This window comes from Betta splendens, chromosome 22, assembly GCF_900634795.4.
Source record: "Betta splendens chromosome 22, fBetSpl5.4, whole genome shotgun sequence".
Taxonomy (NCBI): Eukaryota; Metazoa; Chordata; class Actinopteri; order Anabantiformes; family Osphronemidae; genus Betta; species Betta splendens.
The window spans coordinates 13,920,717-13,943,621 of record NC_040900.2 but is presented as its reverse complement, the minus strand read 5'-3'; the positions used below and the strand labels follow the sequence as shown (position 1 = coordinate 13,943,621).

The 22,905-nt window shown below is 41.0% G+C and overlaps 1 protein-coding gene across 3 annotated transcripts; it reads right to left on the bottom strand.

Annotated features, from left to right (window-relative positions):
- Positions 1–22,667, bottom strand: rock2a (rho-associated, coiled-coil containing protein kinase 2a). 3 transcript variants are annotated; one of them, XM_029138759.3, is made up of 33 exons: positions 21,802–22,667; positions 12,909–12,990; positions 12,711–12,811; positions 12,379–12,516; positions 12,019–12,279; positions 11,647–11,791; positions 11,313–11,451; positions 11,019–11,110; positions 10,619–10,778; positions 10,446–10,500; positions 9,947–10,035; positions 9,812–9,860; positions 9,536–9,671; positions 9,002–9,093; positions 8,483–8,729; positions 7,934–8,040; positions 7,604–7,763; positions 7,161–7,321; positions 6,785–6,969; positions 6,616–6,685; positions 6,109–6,212; positions 5,816–6,002; positions 5,541–5,634; positions 5,224–5,318; positions 4,932–5,123; positions 4,334–4,502; positions 4,058–4,128; positions 3,879–3,967; positions 3,673–3,751; positions 3,312–3,573; positions 3,017–3,230; positions 1,964–2,066; positions 1–1,655 (listed from the first exon to the last, which is right to left on the bottom strand). In XM_029138759.3, exons 1-32 carry the CDS (start codon positions 21,898–21,900, stop codon positions 2,000–2,002), a joined length of 4,191 nt encoding a protein of 1,396 aa, XP_028994592.1. In that variant the 5' UTR covers positions 21,901–22,667; the 3' UTR covers positions 1–1,655; positions 1,964–1,999. The 3 variants fall into 3 exon arrangements, with proteins under 3 accessions (XP_028994592.1, XP_028994593.1, XP_028994594.1); XM_029138760.3 differs by lacking the exon at positions 1,964–2,066 and having other exon boundaries at positions 21,802–22,666; XM_029138761.3 differs by lacking the exons at positions 1–1,655; positions 1,964–2,066 and adding an exon at positions 2,080–2,366.
- Between the last annotated feature and the right edge of the window lie 238 nt (positions 22,668–22,905).

The following is a 22,905-nucleotide window of genomic DNA, read 5'->3' as shown; positions in this document are numbered from 1 at the left end:
GGCACATCCATGTCTTTATTGTAGAATGGGTTATTATAGAGCCGTTGGGAGCAAACATGCAAACTGGATGTAGAGCCCTTAAATACAAAGTGGACAAGGCTGTATAAATAATATAATGTGCACTGTATAGCATGTAAAATATATACTGTGTGTATATGTATAAAACATGCTTCTTGGTTAAAGGAGAGCACTCAGTACAAACACACAAACACACACACACACACACATACATACGCACACAAACACACACTCTCATAGTTTACTCTCCATCTGCTATATGAGCCACATACACACAACAAAGTGCCCAAACTCAGAGTTTGGTTACTTTTAATACAAAAATATGAGGACAAACACTTTTAGAAAAACTTTCAATGGATTAGTGCTGCTCAGTACTTTGACTCATGGCGTTACGATTGCATACCTTCATTGTTTCTTACTGGTCAATTCCCCCTGTCTTCATAGTTAGGAATGACTAAAAGCTGTTAATGTGTGGAGGCCTGTGGGTGACAGCACTCGAGTGTGAGGTCTGACACGGCAAACGCATGCAAGTTCACACGGAGCAGTTGGCGATGACAGGGAGGCCGTCGGTCAAGTATGTACGGATAAAAGTAATACAATGCCTGTGTGTCGCCTCTGGCAAAGCCCACATGTACATTCAAACAACAAAAAAAACAATCAAAGAAGCAAACACTGTGCACCCCAATTCAGTAAACATCAAGCCTCAGGAACTGACAGTGCAGGGTTCAAAGACTGCAGGGATCTCATGCGTGGGTCTCCATCTAATGCCATCGTTTCTGAAGCTGTACGACAACGAACCGTTGACTCAGAATTCACCTGAATTAAAATTCTGAATAAGAGGCACTCAAGGAATTATTTGCTTATATCTGGGAAGATACTGACCTTCCTTCCCCACATTACTGACTTTCTTAGAAGTCACAGCTCACTGGCTCAAGTACCTTATTCAAGTTTCCGTGACATGTGTGGACTTGCACCTAAACGCAGAACAGTGGGAAAGGGGAAGAAACAATCACGTTTGTTTTGAATAAGTACAGATACTGCTGTTGGGTTCAGCTTCAACAGTCCAAATTTTAACATCGCCTTAGTGTAGTGTTCCCTGTAAAAACTCTAATATCGTTCACAATCATAACGCACAAGAATGTCTGTTTAAATTTGGCCACAGGAATCCCCAAAGGCAGTGAAGGAGGAAGTGAGTGTTTTTGCTGCATCCTTCAATCAGTCTGTGTCCTGATGAGAAGTGTTGAGGTAAGTGCATCCCCTGCTTGCAAGCGATGGTCGTGCTTGTGAGAGCTCTCTCCCGTTCTGTGGCAGCTGAGGGAGCAGGATCACCCCCACCCCATCCCCACTGAATTGCTTTTGTCGAGGGCCTGAGAGAACACTTCGGTTAATATGTTTACAAGCCATCCAGCGTGGTTATATGATCACGGGTGCTGAAGTGGGTTTGACAGTCATTACCGCTTCAAGTGACCAGTCAAGAAGGTTCAACAAAAGGGAAAACAGATTGTGTGACTGTCACGGGCTGGAAGCAGGACAGGGAGGGTGAGTCGTGGTGTCACGTGGTGCTGATCTGCAAACAAAGCTTTGTGTATAGTCTTTCACACCCCACCATCTTAAAGACGCATCCCAAGAAAGGTTAACTGCAAAGAGACACAAATGAAAGTTGGTTAGTCTGATGCTGAATGTGGTAAGATGCATTTCCTCCCCACAAAACCTGGGGAATAATATAAATATATACCAGATATATTACATTTTCTGTTCCTGATACTAATATTCTGCCTCCAAATATAAGTATTCTTTGTGGTCTAAAACACAGTGACCCACCTAACTGCTTCCATCTCAGGCACCCAGTGGCCCATTATAGTCTGTGTATTTACCACCTGTGTGTACCCTGCCACCCCTCAGCCCCAAGACAAACGCACACACTTATAAGAATCGAGCTGTTTACAATGCAACATCTGGGCCTAGGAGATCTGAGGAGGCGTCATATGTACCAGTGTCCAGTGCTGGATTCTTCTTGCTTCATTCTGAAGCCATTTGACCTGCGAGGGCTGAGGTCAGTGTAGTAATTATAAGTTTATGTAAGGTACTAAAAAACAGTCAGCGAGCAGCACAAAAGCAAACCTGATGTAGCCATTTGTATAAAGGGGGTCTCAAAGCTTTCTTCAGTATTTACATCAACTTGAGCCTCAATTAAACAGCGTTTCATTGCTATCATTAAGGTACACTGCACAACACACACTGCACACTGTGTTACCAAACGTGGTCATCAGAAATGAATAGAGGCACAATCATCATCATCAATATCATCCAATGCCCAGTGCCAATCCTGAAGACCAAAGTCCTCAAATCTGAAAGAGGAGATCAGTATTGATGGCCAGGTAACAATGACCCGACCTAGGAACATAAAATCCACTCGTCAAGTCAAGGGCTCAGGACCCTGACAGTAACCTCAGGTATTCAGCAAATCTAGTATTTAACAGGTCTGTATGTAAACCCTGAAGCCTTAAAGTCAAACATTCTTAAATGACATGTTGAAACTAAAGATCACATTTTAGGTCAAATTTGTCATTTGTCAAACGTCAACATTGTTTTTTATGTGGCGTACTGTATGTCTGATTCAGTTTGTATGTGCTTTGGGGGAAATAGCACTGAGAGATACAGATACACAAACACGGAGCCTCCCCCTGGGTCGCAGAGAGCAGGAATTTCACAGTTAAACATTTGTTCATTTGTCAGTGAATCATTGAGGCTGACTGTTAGCTCTAAATCTGGAAACTCCAGTATTGGTAGCAAGCAGCTGCTACGTACAAGAACGTACTGGCTTGATATAATGTAATATAACTTTACATTGTGAATCATTCATCCACCTGTAAATGCATCTAACATAACATTCCTAGTTTGTTTTTGTTATATTCTTCTACCCAATATTGGAAATGCAAGTTTAGTAAGACCTGGACTGAAAACACTACTCATGTGCTAACTGCAGACATGTTTGTACCTGCTCTTGCTGGTGGGGAGCTGTCGGCTGGGCCTCCTCATGGACTGGCTGGGCTGAACTTTCATGGAGGCGCGCGGTGATGAGCGTGAAAAGTGCTCTGGTGCTGGAGGCTTCTTCGGAATCTTCTTTACCAACCGGCTCACCCACTTCTGCTGCTCCTCCTGGGATATGGCCAGCAGCAGCAGGTTCTTTGCCGTAGACACGTCGTAGTTCACTGGTGGTGGGAGAGCGCGTTTAGATCTTTTTACTTTTTCATAACAGTAGCAACCTGCTGAATGTTTTGGGCCCTTCCTACCTTTGCAGGGAGCGATAATCTCCTCCTTTTTGTCCATGTGGTCCTTGTGGCACTTGATATGGCAGCGTCGGCACTCCAGAGCAGGCGGCGGCTTGAACACGTTCCACAGCGGCTTGGTGCACGCCTCGCAGTTTGTGGGGAAATGGTAGAGCGTAGGGATGAACTCATGGCCCTTGTGACAGATGTAACTTGACTTCTCTCCAATGGGCTCCACTGGAAACTCAGGTTCCTTTTTACTTTCGCCTTCATTTGCATAAAGTATCTGAAGTGGACAAGATAAAAAAGTTGAAATTTAATTAAACAAACTTACTTTTAAACCAATTAGGAGACAAAGAAGCACTGAAGTGGGGCTGAGACACACCTGGAATATTCTGGGTATTTCTTTGGCATCAGCACGGTACACATCCGTCTGAGTAACGGGCCTCACATGGAAGAGTTTGCTGTGTGACGGAAATAAATCACACAAATGTTCTCTCGTCAAAACACATCACACAAGCGGCAGCATGTTAATACAAAAGCAAAGAAGTCAGAATTTAGCGCATGGGACAGAAGTGAACGTATACTCACTCAATATCAAGCACCATGCAGGGAATAGACTGTTCTCTGTCTTGCTCGCTGTTGTAAAAGAGGATCTTTTTGCTGCTCACTACGACATACTACAGAATAAGAGCAGACACTGTCAGAACATTTATGAAAGGAGTAACTATTATACATCTTTAAAGGACTTGTTCATTTTGTTATCCCACCTTTTTCTCCCATCCAAACTTCTTGGTGTTGTTCCTTACAGGGAGGGACAGCCATCCTTCAAGCCTCGTTTCTAAGGAAGTATCAGCCATCAGATTGAGTATATAAACACAAATAATCTCTACTCAAACATAAACCCACGGGTTTAAACTGCCTTAACTCTTAAACAAATAACTGTGATTTCGCGACACAGGAGCGATGCTGGACAAAATCCAATACATATTAGCCCGGACAGGATTGATGTGTTTGGAAATGATTCAGCCTGTGATCAAACTCACCTGCATATGCGTCATCAGTGTCAAAGTCTGGCCCACTACTGATACTGGCAGAGTCCATCGATTGAACACTCAGAGACTGGAGGAGATTTCTCAGCTGCTCGATATCACTGTCCTTACTGTCCAAAGCCATCTGCAGCTCGATACGCATCTGACTCTCATCTGAAAGTTGCTGCAAATTGAAAACAACAGGAGCAACGTGGTTCGGTTAAGAATCCTGGCACAGGAGAGAAGCCACAGCACGAACTAGTTCAAACAAAAAAAAATCCTTGCAAGTAAATTTCTCCTTTTTAGTTTCTTTCCAACCTATACCAACATACAGGAACTTCTATTTCTATACTTCTATTTATTTAGTTTTTCTGTTGTTAACATTGGACAAATTGAAGGAAAAAGTTAATCTCTCTGATCTGAGACCACCCATTCAGTATCAGATATTTTGAGTGACTTTGCTCAAAAAGCCAAATTTCATCCATTTTTAGCGACATTGTATAAAAGTTATCCATTTGGCCCTATACAACTTTGAACAGCCTGAGTGAAGACATTTTACAACTCTACTGGTGTCACCTCACTAAAGAAAAGAGAAAGTCACAGTTTTACTCACCGCCTGCATCTCGTTGATCTCCTTCTGGTATTTGATGATGCTGCTGTTGAGCTTTTCCTTCTCTGACCGGAGCTCCAACTGCAGCTTCCTGTTCTCCTTCTCCTTCCGCCGCATGTCTGTGTCGTTACCACGTCGACTGCCTGCAGGACGGGCCTGTTTCCTGTTCATGATCTCCGCCAGCTTATTGACGGCCTGCAGACAGAAGTACCATCATATACATTTAAGATAGTGGGTATGTTTATTGAAACATTTCGAGCATTCGTCACTTTGAACACAGTCTAAACAGACTTGCCTGGATTTTCAGCGTCCTCTCGGATTGGAGTTGTTTTTCAAACGTTTGCTTCATGTTGCTGATGTTCTGTTCCCAGTCTTTTGACTTCTCCCGTTCTGAAAACGTGGAAGATAACAATAAACGCGGAAAATAACAATGCAATGCTTGACATAGAAAGATATATTATAACAAACCGGGATATCTTGTATCCAACATTGTATGGTTTAAAAGGTGAACTTTAGAAAGAGACATAAATTTGGAATTTATTAGAGAAGTCCTGATTTTGTCCATTTCATCTTGGAGGTATAAAGCATCTGAAGTTACAACATTTTACGAACCTTCTATTGCCTCCCTCAGCTTGTTGTTCAGCTCCTCCTTCTCATTGGCCAGGTTGGCAACATCACTGGTCAAGGTGCGATTAGCCTCTTCTAGCTGGATGCACCAGGAAATAAATGAACAAACGTTCACCTGTCTGCCGCTGCCACCTGCTGTCCAATCTGAACACTACACTTCATTTCACATTTTATTGTGTCTTATGGATCCTCTGCATTGACACTTGCGTAATGTACTTTGGTACTTGTCAAGGCACAAGAAAAAGATGAATGCAGCATACCGAGCTGATGGTGATGTCCTTCTCAGATAATTCTTGACGATGACGAGCCATCATCTCCTTCAGCTCCAGCTCCTTCATTATTTTCTCTTTCTCCAGGTCTGAGTACTGCTCTTCAGCGATGGAGCGCGCCAGCTGCTCAGAGTCAGCTTTTGTTAGCGTTATCTCAAGCTGAGCTGCTAACGAGTCCCTAAAAGTAAAAGATTTGTTAAAAGTTGGTAATCTTTTTTGTTTTATCTTTTCAGTTATGCTACTAAATTTTTTTTGATGTTCTAAGGGTTTAACCGCTGAAGCACCTCTCCTCCTGCAGCTCCTGCAGAGACTGCTGCACATCTTTGTAAAGTTTGTTCCTTTCATCACACTCTTCCTTCAGTTCACGGACCTGGGTCTTATACAGCGTCTGGAAAACACAAGAAACAAGTAAACTACTGGTCAGGCTCAGGGAGATGCAACCCAATGACTCAGTGTACCGTCAACCTTCAACTGCATATTTTGAATGGTAAGAGTAAGCAAGCTAACATTAAATACATGCAGTACACTTTGTACAAGTTCTGTAATTCAATATGTAAACTACAATCCGTGACCCAATTAAGTATGTGATAAATCCACATTATTCAAAATATTTGAAAAACACTTGATAGATTTTTGTTGAATAACAAACATTGGCTCAATTATTTAATACAAACTGAAGTGAATATAATTTTGTTGTGCTGACACATTACATTATATTCGTATTAGGAAGTATAAGGAGCCATAATGCACTTGGTCATTTCTACATCTGCAATTAAAAAGTATAGACTCACCGAGAAATACTGCTCAGCTTCTAACTGGTCCTGTAGCTCCTTCAGTTGTCCATCTGTGTCCTGTCTTTCTCTGTAGGCAAAAGCAAAAACGTCCATTAGTCAACACCCCTATTTCAACAGAAGGTCTGAGCAGACACAAAGCAAAGAGTGAACTCAATAGTATACTGACTTGCGCAGTTCTTGGTTCTGTTTTTCCAAACTGCGTTTAATGTCCAGAAAGTGGTTCATTTCCTGTTTGAGCTGTTTCTCGGATGTTCTGAGGGAGTTTAGTTGCTGGTTCTGGGCTTTCAGGTCGTTCTGAGTCAGGTTACGCTTCTGGTTCTCCTGCTCAATCTTGAGCGTCAGATTCTTTACCTGAAACGGTGGATGAGGGAAAGAGAAATTAAGTCAAGCTGTGTCTTTGCTTTCAGCCTGTTTCTAAGTGCAACTGAACAACATTTACACTTCTACAACAAACTGTTGCATGAGCAGAAATTGTTCCTGTAGATGGCACTTAATATCCAAATACACTTCACTGGTCTCTTTTATTGCACATAAAGAGTCACCTCCTCAGTGAGTCGGTCTTTGTGTCTGCGCAGCTCATCTAGTTTCTGTAAAGCTTGTTTATAGTCACAGTCCATCATGCTGCTGTGCTTCTCCAGCTCTAGTATTCGGTTCTCCAAACGCAGCTTGGCTGCTCGCTCCTCTGCCAGCTTCTGCTCCAGCTCTGCGTGGGTGTAGAAGAGCAAATAAGACAAAGTGTGACTATTAGAGAGCAGTGGCAAAGCAGACATCCTTTTATTTAAAGCTAGGACTATTACACCCAGGTATAATCTTAATGTACAACTCTAAAATAAATTGTATACAGAATTTATACAGACACAAAACATGAACATCCTAACATCTGCACTTTACAAAAGCAATCACAAATCACAGTTTGTGGCTTGGTTAAAACTGAAATGAATAAACTGTCATCATCAACAACATCTAAGAGGTTTGGGACCCTCACCCTTCATAGACTCAGACTTGGCACCCTCGATGGTTACTTTGATCTTGCTCTTGTCTGCCAGCAGGGCTCTGGTGGACTTATGGGAGGTCTCTTCCTGTTCTAGCTCCTGCTGCAACACCTTTAGCTTGTAGGTCAAATCTATCTCCTTGTTGCTCATTTCCTGTACAAAACAATCAGATACAGAGAAAAAGAAAATGTTTCTATTCATAAAAAAAACCTGCACATACAACGCAGTATGCATGCATAACCTGTTGACCTAAAAATTGCTGTCTTACAAATTTCGGGGATCCATAACCAGGTAAATAAAAACATACTGGGTATGTGACGTACCTTCTCTTGATCAGTGAGTTTCTCCTGAAGCTGCCTCTTCTCAGCTTCAGCTTTGGACAGAGATTGTTTCTGCTGACGGGCCTCCTCTTCCAAACTAGCAATTCGCACTACAAGACAAAACAAGTCAGTCAGTCTGCTCTTGTCCATCTCCTAAAAGCATAGGAACACTGATCTGATCTGTGGTTAATAGGACTGCAGAAGTACTGGGCAAATTCTTTGATGCCATGCACCACCGTTAAATTTTTATTTGTAGTATTAACATATTAAGTATGAAATGTATTTATTCTTGTTTGAATCTGTTCTCACGTCCCAGACACACACTCTAGGAACATCTGATCTGATAAAAAGATTTACAAATCAATTCAAATCCACTACTCCCACACCGAAATACATCACATACACCACATCAGAGATCGTGAATGTGCTGTTTGACGATTGAACAGTTGTACTCCAGTGCAAAGTCTTCTTCTTAAGGTCCACAAAGATTCTTTGGTGCCCTCTGTATCTGTGCATCAGACAGGTAGCTATTGATGTTTGTTTGACACCCACCCATAAGATCACTGATGGTCTCTGAGCCCTGGCTGTGCTCCCTCCTCTCTGTCTCGAGTGCAGTCTGCAGGCTTATGCATTCCTTCTCAAGACTCAGCTTGCTGCGCTCCAGGAGGCAGCATTTATCCTGCAGCTCGCGTGCATTCGCTTCCAGCTGCTGCAACTGCTTACTGCCCTCCGTCTGGGCTTTACGAAGCCTCGTTGCTGCCTCAGACTCTGCCCTCAGCAAAGTATTGGCTTCTTCCAGCTGGTGGAAAAAATTTTGCACTCAGTGAGCAGTTTGGTTTGGTTTACTCTTTGGATCACTCACATGTCTGTTAAAAATTAAATAGTGAAATGCAGTCATATAAGGGGTTCTACTGTACAATATAATCATCCTAATCCCATAGCTACTCAGCTACTGTACAAACCATTCACTTCTAAATTTTGATGGTCTTTAAAAGAACTCAATATAAAGTTAATTTAGTAACTAGATTTGCGCGTTCTCTTCTGTGTATGTTTTTAAGAATATGACCTGACCTGTTTCTGTAGGTGAATGTTCTTTTCGTTGAAAATGTGCGAGTTCTGATTTCGTCTCTTCAAGTCATCTAGTTGGTCACGAAGACTGTTGACTACAAGGCACATATGCAGAACAGAAATGAACATCTTTTAATGTCACCAAAACCATATTAATAACAGTAGTTTTCAGTCATGAGTTTGCTGTAACAGAACTGATTGTGAGGAGTATTAATATGAAAATATCCACATCAACATCAACAAAAACTGAAGTTATTGTGGCCAGGGGAGGGCAGTATACCCCACAATATATCAGTGTGAACTTCTATCCACATTCTGTCCCTCCCAAAGAAAAACAAAGATAAAAACAAGGGCATTCACTAATATTCAACACAAGTGCAGTTTAGTTAAACTCACTAATAATTACGTTAACTACATAGTTTTTTTGCTAAGAACATGTAGTCCTAACAAAATGTATCGTCATTGTATTTTTGCAAATTTAAAGGCCTTTACACGAATCAATAAAGCACAAATAAATGTCTGTGAGGCTCATGTCACCTTCATTCTCCAGGCAGCGCTTCCTGTCTGCTTCGCTCTCTGCTTTTCTGTGACTCTCCAGACTCTTGTGCTGCAGCAGAGCTTTCTCCCTCTCCAGCTGCCTCAGACTGGACTCCAGGTTCTTTCTGCTGCTTACCTAAAGTCAATCATTGTGACGGGTGGATAACATCAGAAAGACATCATTATTTAAATATGTCTTGGAAAAACAGGCACTGAGTTAAATGTAACATTAATAAAATGATCCTTAAAAGTGAAAGGTGTCTGTTATCAACCCACCTCTTCTTCAAGTTCTTTAGAGACTTTTTCCAGACGACCTGTTGCAGCTCTGAAAAAAATTAAAATAAGTGATTTCAAGCATGTAAAAATCAGTTTCACCATTCAAACATTTAACTACCGTAGCAGCTACTGCACCTGTATTTGTGGTCTAGTTCATCTTTGACCTGTTTCTCGTTTTTGAGCTGCACCTCCAGCTGGTGAAGTTTTTTCTGTAATGCTGCTGACTGTTAAGAGAAGTAATCAATCACATGTTCACTTTTCAAGGGAAGATTTATATAGTGCAAAATACTGGATGATCAAGGCGTTTTGCTGAGAACGATGGATAAAGCACAAAAGTACTGCAGTGGTCTTGTAAGCAAACATCATTACATGTTCCTAGTTTAGCCACTTTGACTGAAAGCGGCTTAAGTCTTTGTGGCTAAGAACTTTGAAATTCTACCAAAGTACTAATAAATCATGGGATTGGGGAAAGAAATCCTCCAGTGAGTCATTTCCATCATAATCCATGTCTTTCAGCTTGACGTTGTACTGATCACGATGACAACAGGCCACGATGTAAACACAGTGTAAACTAATGCCTGCTTTATCCAAGAGCTACCTGACAGATATCGTGTAAGAAGATAAAAGCACATACCTCTCCTTTGGAATTCTCATGAATCACAGAGGAATTATTGGAAGCATTTAGTAACCTCAAGAAGGAAATAAATATAATCAACAGAAGGTACATACCATGGCTCTGAACACATTGTTGATGATGAACTGGTGATAAGAATAAACAATTTGTGACAGCTAAAAAAAATGACTTACTGGTCTTCTTTAAAGTAAGTGAAGCCAACAAAAGGTAACTGATTTCCAACAAAGGCCTTAGGGGTTGGGAAGGTTTCAACATCGCCCTTATCCTCTTCAATCTCATCAAAGTTACTGGTGTCTATGTCACTGCTCAGCTCTGGGACCACGGGGGCAACAGCTGAGGAAAGTGAGAGAGAAAAAATTAGAGTGAGATAGGAAAAAAGCAAGTGTGAATTGCTGGAAAAAGGAAGTGCTGTGTAAACAGAACTTGAAGTCACAGTATAATAAATAGTTGTATCTTTACTGTGACTTGGCTGCTGTCCTAAACCAATTCCTGTTACGTGTGCAAGTCATAGAAAACCCTTATTTTACAAGGTCAGGTGTAAACTGCTGTTTCATTGTAGAATTATATACGAACTGTCTCGTATGGTGTCAAAGGTCCACTGGTCGTTCTTAAAGAATGGGTGTCGCTTGATTTCCTCAACACCGTTCCTGCCCAATCGTACCTCCCTCAAAACAAAGAGAGACAAAGAGTTTTAGAGCAGTGACTAAATCCACCCTTTGTCTGCAGCGCAACTCTATCAGTTGAATCAGAAAGAATAAACCTAATAATACTTGCTCATTTCTAAAAGTGATCAAAAATGAATATACAAAAATTTCTAATCAACATTAACATCAACATAACAAACCTAAATGCTGTAACTCTTCATACCTGTCAGTCAGGAAGGCACAGATGATGTTCTTAGCATTTTCTGAGATCTCCACATCATCAGGGAAGTTAAGGGAGTTCTTATGGTCCATGATCTTACTATATGTTCCCACCAGAGAGTCGGCATAGAATGGCGTGTCACCTAACACAAACCAAAAAACTTAAGTTATTCCACTAACATGATATATTAGACGCTAAATATTTTAGCACAGAGATGATGCCGCCCAAATACTATTTACAGTGCGGCATGTTGAGAATACCAGTCCTTATAAGGAAGACAATAAAAACTCGACAATAAGGTAAACTCATCGTGACCTTAAGAGAAATATTTACTCACCAACGAGCATCTCGAAGATGAAGACTCCCACGGACCACCAGTCACATTCTCTCCCATAATATCCATCCCCACCTTGCGACTTCAACACCTCAGGAGAGATGTAGTCTGGAGTTCCAACTGCAGTGTCACAGTGCACCATGCCGGTCTGAAACACACATCCAACAAACGTCATATTACAGCATCTCAACCACAGGACTAATACCAAATGTAATAAATATTAAATAAGAAAACATATGTATATGTTCCCTACAATACGATTTTGCAGCAGAATATTATTTATAGTAGCGGCAGATCACAGCCTATAAATGCATTTTTTCCTTTCCATTTTCTCTCACATTAAGAAAAATATTTCTTTGTTGAGATACAACTTACAGAGTCCATCTTCATGCACGTGCCGAAGTCTGCCAGCTTGAGGTGTCCGTGTCTGTCCAGGAGCATGTTGTCTGGTTTGACATCACGATGGATGAAGCCCATGGAGTGAATGGCATCCAGAGCCATGACAACCTCGGCTGTGTAGAACTTGGCCCATTTCTCCGGCACGTCATAAGTGCTGGTGAGGTTGACCAGGTCGCCTCCTGGCATGTACTCCATCACCATGTAGAGGTAGTGTTCGTCTTGGAAGGCACAGCACAACTGAACAAGATGCAGACGAGCACTTGTTACAAGACGCAGACAATTTTTGATGCAACTAAAGAAGAAAGAAAAACTAAATCCAAAATTTAAATGTCCTACCTGTACAACCCAGGGGCTGTTGGCGAAGGCCATGATGTCCCGTTCCTCCCAGAAAAAGGCAGAATCTGAACGTTTGATCATCTCAAACTTGCTTAGCAGCTTCATAGCATAGACCTTCTGAGAGGCTTTATGTCTGACCTGAAAACAGTGGTACAATTAACTACATACTCTAACTTCATTCAACTACATACTGATAATAAGAAACCATAAGAAAAAGATACACTTCTAGAGGCAACACAATTTCATTACAAATTAAAGAGTATTTTCAAGAAAATATACATGCTGCAGATGGCTAAACACAGTAATATCTAAAACTGAAAATCAGCTCTTACCAGTTGAACTTCACCAAAAGCCCCTCGACCAATGACCTTTACTCTGTCAAAGTCCTCAGACTTCATCTGGAGGTTTCGAATCTGCCCAATGACTGTCTCATCTGAAATGTATGGAGCAGATTTATCATTATAAAAGCTTTAATGGAAAATGATTTATGCATTTCCCTGTATCACATCCACACTAGGTTCACTACTCACATCTGATTAAGAAGGTTTCAATGTTTTTGTTCTTGCGTAGTGCAGGGTAGTCCAAGTCCAAAACCAGGGCATTCATGGAGTCCTACAATATGACAAAATAGTCATTAATCATCATGCCAACAAAAAAAACTTGTTACAGTATTAATTTTCTCTAAACTATAGTCCGAACCAAAGGTGAAGTGTGTAAAGTTAAATCCAAAGCATCTGTATTATCACAAAATCACTGTAGGACGATGATGGTGGAAGATTGGCATCACTGCAAAAACAAACCAAAACAGGGGTCTCCGCTTTTTACCAGACACCTCATTCATAACGTTGCTTTTAAGGATGTCTTAATAATCTTAGTGATGAGACGCTGATTATACAAATTATCTCCAACTGCAGGTCAAGTAACTTAATTTGGACTAGTAATAGCTGACATCACCGGTGTTGAGTAACAGATCATAACCTCGAGATTGATTACACATCTCCATTGGCAGCTGCCTGTTTGATCCTGTCGATCATACCATTCCTGTAACATTTCTCAAACAGCAGTCACCACACATTACAAAATCAGTAGTTCTGCATGTGGGCTATGACAAGCCGACAGGAAATGACATGTCGGCCCGTACTATTAGTCAACATGTCCAAAACAAATGATTTCATATCACTGAACAGATGTCCATAAGGGTAATTATACGAATCGTGCTGGACCAGTCAACATACAACCACAGAAACCTGCAAACACATCTTAGACTTATTTCCCCTTAAATGGATTTGTATAAATGAAAATGGAAAATATTTGATATTGGAGAAAAAAAATTAATTAATTAGGGCTTTATTCTCTATTCTAGACACAAGGCGTATGGCTCAACAGGAACAGAATTACAGAACTGCAGGAATGTTGTGTCATCTTAACACCAACTCAGTCACTTTATTGCAACCATACAGTAGGTTGACTTGGGGCCATCTCAGGAAACTATTAAACAATGAAAAGATAAACGTAAACCCCTAATTGAGTCAGTGTTTAACAACAAGGAAGTCCTCCATCAACATCTGTCAGCCAAGCATTCCTTAACGGTCAGCAAGGAGGTTTCTCAACCACTAAAAACACCAGAGAACACAAGAGCTTAAGTCTGACCCACTGGTCTACCCAGTAAGTGCTTTGCTTCAGACATCTCTTCATTTGTCTTTCTGGCTGTTCCAGGACAGTCTAGTCTTTTCTACTTCTCTGGTCCGTTTGCCTTCTCCTGCTCTCTCCATCCTTCTTCGCTTGGCTGCAGTCACTGCAGGGAGCTTCACACTCTTTTTCATCATCTCAGCTCCACTTCCCCATTAAAGGACTGACCTCACACAAAACTACTATTTATGGGAGAAAAAAAAGCAGCCGCCGGGGGTGGAGAGAGACTGCCGGGTGAGTGTGGACATGCACATAACATTCATACAGACACACGAGGATCTCCCTCTGAACAGCAATACAGGAAATGATCCACCCCACCCCAGGACTGACAGATAACTTCAGTGGTTTCTGAAAGCAGTCCCTCATGTGCAAGTCATTTCCTCTGAGGCAGCATTTTCAGCTACTGCTGGTCTCCATTTGCTATAACTATATATTGAACTGGACTTTTTTTATTTACATTTTTTAACCATTATGTGCAGGAAATATTTCATTTCCACTAACTTCATAAGTTTGTTTAATATTTTTATACTGTTCCTGCACAAAATGCTGTAAAATATTGTGATAGTTTTAAATGTTTATATCCCAACTTGAAACGTAGCATTTAGCAGCAATGTTATAGTCCAATTATCATATTCTCTAATGCTGTAAATAACTTTTAAATAAAACCTTAACAATTTTATTTATTTATTCCTGTTAGCATTACGAAACAAGGTCTATTAGGAACTTGTGATCCAAAAGCAACAAATTGTAGACAATTCAATTAGATGAAAAAAATATTATTTTTCTAATTTTTATATGAATTTTGGCTTATTCCTCAGACATAAACAGACAAAACAAATCATAATACAGGTCTTCAAAAGTGAACTAACAGACGCTGCTCACTTTTAGTCATAAAACTACCAGAGCAACACAAGCAGAGCTGAGAACACTCACCTGTGAAGCTTAAGTACATAAAATATCTGCTCTACAATGCTCTATGGAAACAAATAAGAGATCGAGTGTCACTGAATAGTTCAGAAACATGCAATGTGTTGTTAAGGAAAAGCTCAGTGTGCATTACAGTGAAGCATTAATTATCTCTGTTGAACACAGCAGATACATGAAACTGCTGCTTTTCCCCCACAGTAAAAAAAAATCTGAAGCAAAGGAGTTTTAGTTTAGTAAATTTCCAACTTAAGACAAAAAGACAACTAACGTTCTCTGCTGACATCTGACTTTTACAAGTAAGGTACAGGCTGGCCTTCTTGATGTTACACATGTCCCTGTCACATCTGTGTCTCTCCATTAAACAAGATGAACTGAGTGTGAGGAAGGATACATAAATAAATACACGTTGCCTTGGTGACGATAAGAGGCTTGAGTGTATCCGTACAACTCTGATTTGTAACAAATTTTAACTGCAGTGTTGCTATGGTGTATTTATTAGACATAAACGACAGATATGAATATATAAACTATATATAAAATCCTGAAACCAAATCTTGCATATCTCTTAGATAGCAGCATTAGCATTTTATCTCTGCTGTACTGTAATTAAGTGGTTCATATCTTGTTGCCTAGCAACTTCTACCAAATACAGAGCCAAAACCAGCTAAAGCAAAACCGAAGCTGCATGCAGGAGTTTTATAAGCATCCTGTTTCAGCACATTCTATTCTTTTATATTTTATTCGCCCAACCTGAGCCGCCGCCCTCACTGTGCCTGCTCCTACATTTTACCAGCCTATAAAAAGACACATGGATCCAGAAGTTAGGAATGTGATGATGTTAACCTGGAAGGGCTGAAAACTGTAAATAATAATCCAACCATGCAAAGTCCCTCACATCACAAACTCCCCCCACACAGCCTATGCTACCATCATACCAGTCTCATCACTGGGCATGTGGAACAGAAAACAAGTAGCGCTGCTCTGGGCTTTAAAAGGATTGAGCAGAAAGTTGGTGTTTTGGTTGAATTCCAGACGTTTTAAAAATAGTTGTGGGGATGAACGGTGGGCTGGGCAGAGCGAGGGGACTGTGCCAGTCAAGGTCTGTTAAGTCTCCAAGACGAACAAAAAGGCAGGAATCCTGCAGAGCCTCCCAAATAGCCCAGCTAATGTGTCCGCAGGGAATAACAAGACTATGTCTTACTTTGGCTTTTGACAGATTTCTGTCCCATGCTCTTGTGCCCTACGCATTTTTGGCAGCCATGCTTTATAATAAAGTGAGGAATGTGCTGGAAAAAAAGGAAAAGGAAGAGTGCATGTTAATGAGGTGGGTACATTCACCTAAAAGTGACTTTTTAAAATCCACTTAATACATTTTAGCAAGGAAAAAAAGTTGGTACCAGAAATCTAGTTAGTAGTTAGTATGAATACCAGCGGATGCTGCAAAATGTTGATTTTTTCAACATAGTAAATGAATTGATTAATTCTTTTTTTAATTTAAATAAACGAAAAATGCTCTATTTCTTTGGGCTTAGCAGTTTTTAGTCCAGCTGAAATAAATATGAAAATACAAATAATAATCACTGGAACATAACTTTAATAAAATAGTAACAAAGTGTCCATTAAAAAACACAAACTTCTTTTTGCAGATGTGATAGATGACTTTGTGACATTTACCAAAGTTTGGGGTGTTTCTTCCTTTCATTCCATAACAAAGACATAAATAGGAGGCCAGCAATTCCAGTGGACCTGTTGCTACACCTGCATCACCCACTAATGCCAGATGACAGGACTGCAGGACTAAAGGTGACAACTGAAAGGCTTTTGTTTGGGTACAATAAAAAAACAATATTGCATTATCAGAATGTTGATATTGACTCATTAGAAGCTCTTGTGACACTCCTACCCTAATCTTTGTCCATTATTTTTATATTTGAATTTTACCACCTTTTTCAGTTTTTTGAAAAGATTTAGAATTAACTAACTATCCAAAATGCAATTCATAAAGAGAGAGAGAGAATAGAAAGAAAGAATTTGTGCATTTAAATAACCTGTTGTTAAATTACTTTTTTTCTTTCATGTAAATAAATAATAAATAAAATTTCACAGTGTGAGCTTTTTCTTTTGTTTTTGTATATATCTGTTAATCTATAAATTATGGTACAATTCCAATCTTAGACATTAACATAGTTACTTATCTGTATATCAATATTTCTAAGCTAGCTAATCGAACCTACACTTAGAAATGCTTATGTTTACATTTGCTAAAAGAAATTAAATTCACAAAGAGTCTGTAGCTGTTTGGTAATGGTATTGTTCTGCTATTGCTGTTGACTGAATACAGTGCATCTTAAGCGTTGCTGAGACAGAATGAATAATGTGCAAATGTGTATTCATGATTATCCAAGCCTGCAAATATACAGTATGTGTGTGTGATAGAAAGAGTGTGTAGGAGGTTGCGTTTCAGCAGCAGGTTGTGATGGAATGATAACACTGAGGGCAGATGGATGTGTTATGCATTATGCGTGGGAGACTCTTGTTCTGTTCTCCGCTTGCTCACGCCCTCATTTACACCTAAAAATACACTCAGAGACTCAGGTATCGAACTCTTGAGCATTCATGCAAATGTATTAACGCAGATTTTGCTCAAGACTTTAACAGCAGGATTTGTGCCTTTATTACAGTCAACCGCAGTGCACTTTGCAAAACTTTGCTTAAAACAATGTGGGAAGTGAAAGTTCATCAAACGTCCAATATCTGAGCAAAACCTAAACCTAGGAATAGAGTAGGTGCCATATTATTACCACAATAAAGCAGTTTATATTTACAAGTTGACCCTCACCGTACTGAATGCGCTGTTGCGTCCATGGATACATTATCTCAATCACAGTCTTTATGTCTAGACCAGGAGATCCACCAGATTAAACCAAAGCTGGGTGTATACATTTCCTTTCACAGAGACTATGAGAACTATAAAGTGAAACAAACACATCACAGGTTTTAGTCCTGAAGGGCTAAAATATGTTTCTTTCCACGAAGTTCCACAGAACTGCAAGACAGACCTATAGTGTATCTAATCATCCTAGAAGTCTCTGTTTACAGTTGTAGATGTTTACAGTTAGGCTTATAACTGTTTGCATGATGTAAAGCATGTTTAGTTGTTGTTTTCTTTTACCTACTTCTGAATTGTCGTCAGTAAGTGAAAAGCTGCGCTTTGCAAAACCTATAGGTTAAGCCTAGCTATACGTTCTGGGACATTAGCTCCAGTGAACCGCGGAAAAAAGGCCTTTTCTATTAATCATAACACCAAATGTTGCCATTTGGATGTTTCGGGCACAGGTCCAATGTGAGCAATCATTATGGATTACTTCACTAAACCATAATGTGGTACTTCCACTTACATAATGAATGTGTTTAATACTTTAAACTGCATATGAACAGTCAATGATATGAACAACTTTCACAAACTATTTGCTGGCTAAGCAGGCTATTTGTTTAGCAGTAAACATTTAAGGCAACTTTTTGAGACTCTAGAAAGTAATAGTTTACAGACTGATAACGAACCATCAAACAAACACTGACTGTTGTGGTGCTAAGGATAGGAGATATGATAACCTAACCTGTCACACTTTTTTTGTCTTTACACTATTTGAGTGCAATGATTTTAAAACTTTATCCTTTTATTCTGGGTTAAACAAACCAAAGACAACATGCTGCTAAGCATATTGTTTATCCAAGACATATAGAGTCACCGTTTGTGCTAAGCCAGCTACTAGTAGAACTCGTTTTCAATTTACGCACATGACATACAAATATTTATGCAGTGTAAATAATCTGTGTAATCTTTTACTAAACAGGGAAAACCTTTGATCAAGTCTCCAGTGAAGAAGCCAGGTGATACATAACTGAAGACAAGTGTGACATTTTCAAACTACTGAGGCCTTGCACACCTCAAAAACACTGGGTCTTCTTTACTGGAGTGGAGCAGAAACCAAAAAAAGACCAAGGGGAGATTCGAGTGTCTCACAATAGGTGGTATGGAGCAAAGAGACTGGCTTGTTTTACAGAAAAAAAATTGGCCGGGGCCACCGTCCCCAGTGCCATATAAGGCAGTGTTTCTGCCGGGACGGCTGCTGCTCGCCTGAGAGCAACTCCACTGCACTCCCAAGACAAAGCGGACGCTAAAGTTGATTATCAGGGTACAGATGGAGAACAAAACACCGAAAGACTGTGCTCTCCGCACATTAACCTTTCAGTACAAGAAATAAGAAAGGAGGAATGTAAAAGAGAAGATAGAGGGGAGACAAGGGATGTTGGATGAGGTAAAAAAGGTATAAATGTGAGGTGAGGGCTGGGGAAGAAGGTAAAAAGAACAAGTTAATGAAAGGAATGGAGAGGATGAATCGAATGACAACATCAGTAAGAGCATACATAGTTTTGTAACATAGTATCGTCGTTGTTATATACTAAGTGAATAGAAAAGAAACCCTGTCTTAATAGATGGCCAGCTCTTAATGACCCACACATCTCATATCCTTTACACTTGAGTGCTGTGCAGCAAGTTATCTGGACGTAGCAGGCCTGCAGATCTATCCAAAGGCTTTGGACTAGAGCTCCAGTTAAAACCTGCAGAATGTTTAACAAGTCAGAGAGGAGGGGCAGAGCTGCAAGCCGAGCAGAGAAGCAATGCCAGAGAAAGAGAGATAAGACTGAGAGGGGAAAGTGCACTTATTTGCTGGGACTTTGAGCCCCATATATAGCTGCCAACTATTTACTCAGTGAGGTCATTTCCTTTAGGTCAGCAGACGCAAACTGTGTCAGTTGAAATCAATGTTTCATATTTTGTATCCTAAAAAACAAAAAGTAAAACAACACATATTCGAACTCCTTGCACTATGCAGCATGGTTGCCAATAAATCCAACGCTTCAGTCAGCAGTAATACGCTGCCAATTAATGATCACCAGTCTGCACAAGGGAAAGGTTGAAGCAGCTGAAACCTTTGTTCAGCTGCTGATAGAAGCAATTTAATGATCTAAAGTTTTTCTGGCCAGAGTGGCACCCTTAAAAGGACTATTTTTGCGTTGTGTCTGCTTTCCTCTTTAAGCAGAGGTAGAGGTTCATTAATACTGAACTTAATTCACACAGATATATTTGCATATATGTTTTTTGTGTCAGCTTTGCAAAATTAGAAGTCACCATGTTGCTGATGAGGGACACTTGTTTAAGTCGGTGCAAATTCATGTCAACTACGCAGTAAACACTGACATTAAAACTACAGTGTTGCTTATATTGAGCTGCACAAGGCCAGACCACAGTCAACAGGTTTTGGGCTGTTCCTGTGAGAATAATCAGGGAAGTAGTGATTTACTGTTTATCAAACTGATCTGCAAGCAATTATTAAGATATTCTTGTTTTATTCCACCTGCATAAAAAGACATTTCTGGGTTTTCAGTGGTTGAGCAGACGCAAGTGTCTGTCTGAATCCCACCCTGAACAGCGAAACCTCCCAGCGATAGCGCCAAGGCTGCTAAAAATGGAAAACAGCAGGCTGCTCTTCAGGCGCATGCTTCCCACACAACTTTTGTCTCAGAACACTCAGCACCTCTATCTCTCCAGTGCGCATGCAGGAAGTAAACACGTTCAAATGAACATTCGGCGAGAAATTCCAAGTAGAGAGAGAACCTAGAGTGAGTCAAGTAGTCGGGGGGGAGCGCAATGGGGGATATTCATGGGGGCACCAAGCAAATAAAGAAAGAGCTGGCCAAAAACATCTGTCAGGGGGCGCATTAACCCCTTGTTTAATTTTACCAAAACAGTATTGTGCCAAGTAATTTAATTATTATACCAAAAGCGAGCAGCGCTTTCCCTTCGCCTTGGACACAGACTGCAAACAGACTTTATATAACTCAGCATCTATTAACAGTACAGCTCCATCCACAGCCTGACAAACAGACTGTGCCATTTTGTTTCACAGAATCTTTGTACTAATGAGCAAATCAAATATGTGGGTGTTGAAGGTTCTGGAGACAGTTCAGTCCATTCTCTGACAAAAACAAATGGCATGACACATCGTGACTAATAACGCGCCGCACAAATATTGTTTGTGTAAACAGTGAGTGAGTGAGTGGCTAAAAAGCCGCTTAGGACTTTTTCACCTCATCTATGTTGCATAAGTGCAGATGTGAACTGCAGGATACAAGGGCTCTGGTACATTCTCATGGTCCACATGTATGCAAATAGTTATACGTCAGTATTCTGTAAAAAGAGGCTGGGTGTAATGAGGAGAGTACACACATGCCACTTTTAGTGTCTGATGTGTGTTTTTGTTGTTTTACTCGTCTCCAGCTGCATAAAGATGTGTCCAAATCTCTACAATAGTCACCCATTCAAGCTATTGTGTGACATCTTCCCAATCATCTGTGTGCATGAAGAGCACAGCAGCTGTGTGTCCGCAGGTCTGCTGGGCCCAACCGTGACCCAGGCGGGAGTTTCGGCCGGAAATATTTGTCTCCATATTCACAGTGAGCGAGCGGCTCTTTCCCCACTAGTTAATCCTAATCTGCAGACACGCTTCACAGAGCCTCAGTCCGTCTGCTTGAACTAATGTTCAGCATGTGTGTGGACAACGGCTGCTTACAAAAAACGCGTCAAAGCAACAAAGTAGTATGGTCACAACATCAGCCTAAACAGTAAGAAATGAAAGCAACTAGCTGCTTAGAGAATGGGGACATGTGTGATATAGATGTGCGCACACTTGAACACGCAACGCAAAGATTAATGATCTGCGAGACGTTCCCCACTTGACTCACCAGTAAACTTTCCAGGTTGATGGCAGACCTGGGGTCCCGGATCATGTCCTCCAGCTTCTTCAGTCGGGTTTCCATCCTCCTCTCGGCGCCCTGCGACATGGCTGCAGCCGTAAAAGTTGACTGAAAAGGTGAAGATGTTGTCCGGGCTGCCCGAGTTTACATGTGAACCCTCTTTGTTCCTGGCTAATGGCCGTGGGCCTCGCGGAGCAGCCTTGGGCTCCCAGCCCACCCAGCTCGCTTCCAACAGGAACGGCGAGCCCAACGACGACGAAATATTCCCAAAGCTTCGCAAAACTTGCCAAGACAGCGGCCCTTCGCTCAGCTAGCTGTTTGGCTACGAGCTAAAGACGGCGTTCCGCTTGGATCGTCACCTCCAGCTCGGCGAATGATGCATTTTTTTCCCCAGGTCGCCAAAAAAAAAAGTTTGAATTTGGAGATTCCAGCAACAGGCAGCAGGGCGTTTTCTTTGCGCCCCTCTCCCTCCGAGCGTTGGTTTTGGCCGCTTGGAAACGCGCTGCACTCGCCTTTTAGATCGAAAGTCGCCTGGTTTCACCCCATTCAACAACGTCCGAAGCCCGTTCGCGTGGTAGTTTTAGCCTCAGTGTTGTCGCAAGTCATCCGAAAGGGCGATAACGTCTGTTCTCCCGCGCTGAATCTTTAATAAGCACGCGCGCTCTTCCTGGATTCCCTCTCGCATTTTCGCATCTGCCTTCCTCGTCTCGTCTTCCCTTCAGGCTTCAGCCGCGTAGAAAGTTGTTTTATTTGTGAAGAAAAGTCCCCAAAGGCTGAATTCCACACATGTACACTCCAACATACGCTGAGCCTGTAGTCTGTCTCTCCTCCCTGTGACATCAACACACCGAGGACTCAGTTACCCATGAGCCACCTGTTCTTACCTATCGCACTCCTCTACCTCCCCATGGACCCATTGTTCCCTAGTTTATACAACTTACTTTAAATATAAGAAAACAACAGTTAGTCGATATAAACAGCAAATATAGAGCAATGTGATAGTTCAATATAATTAGAAGAGTCCATACAGTTTGTTAAGGCAGCCTAAGACTTTACACAGGCTACACACCATGAACATTATTCTGTTTTGGG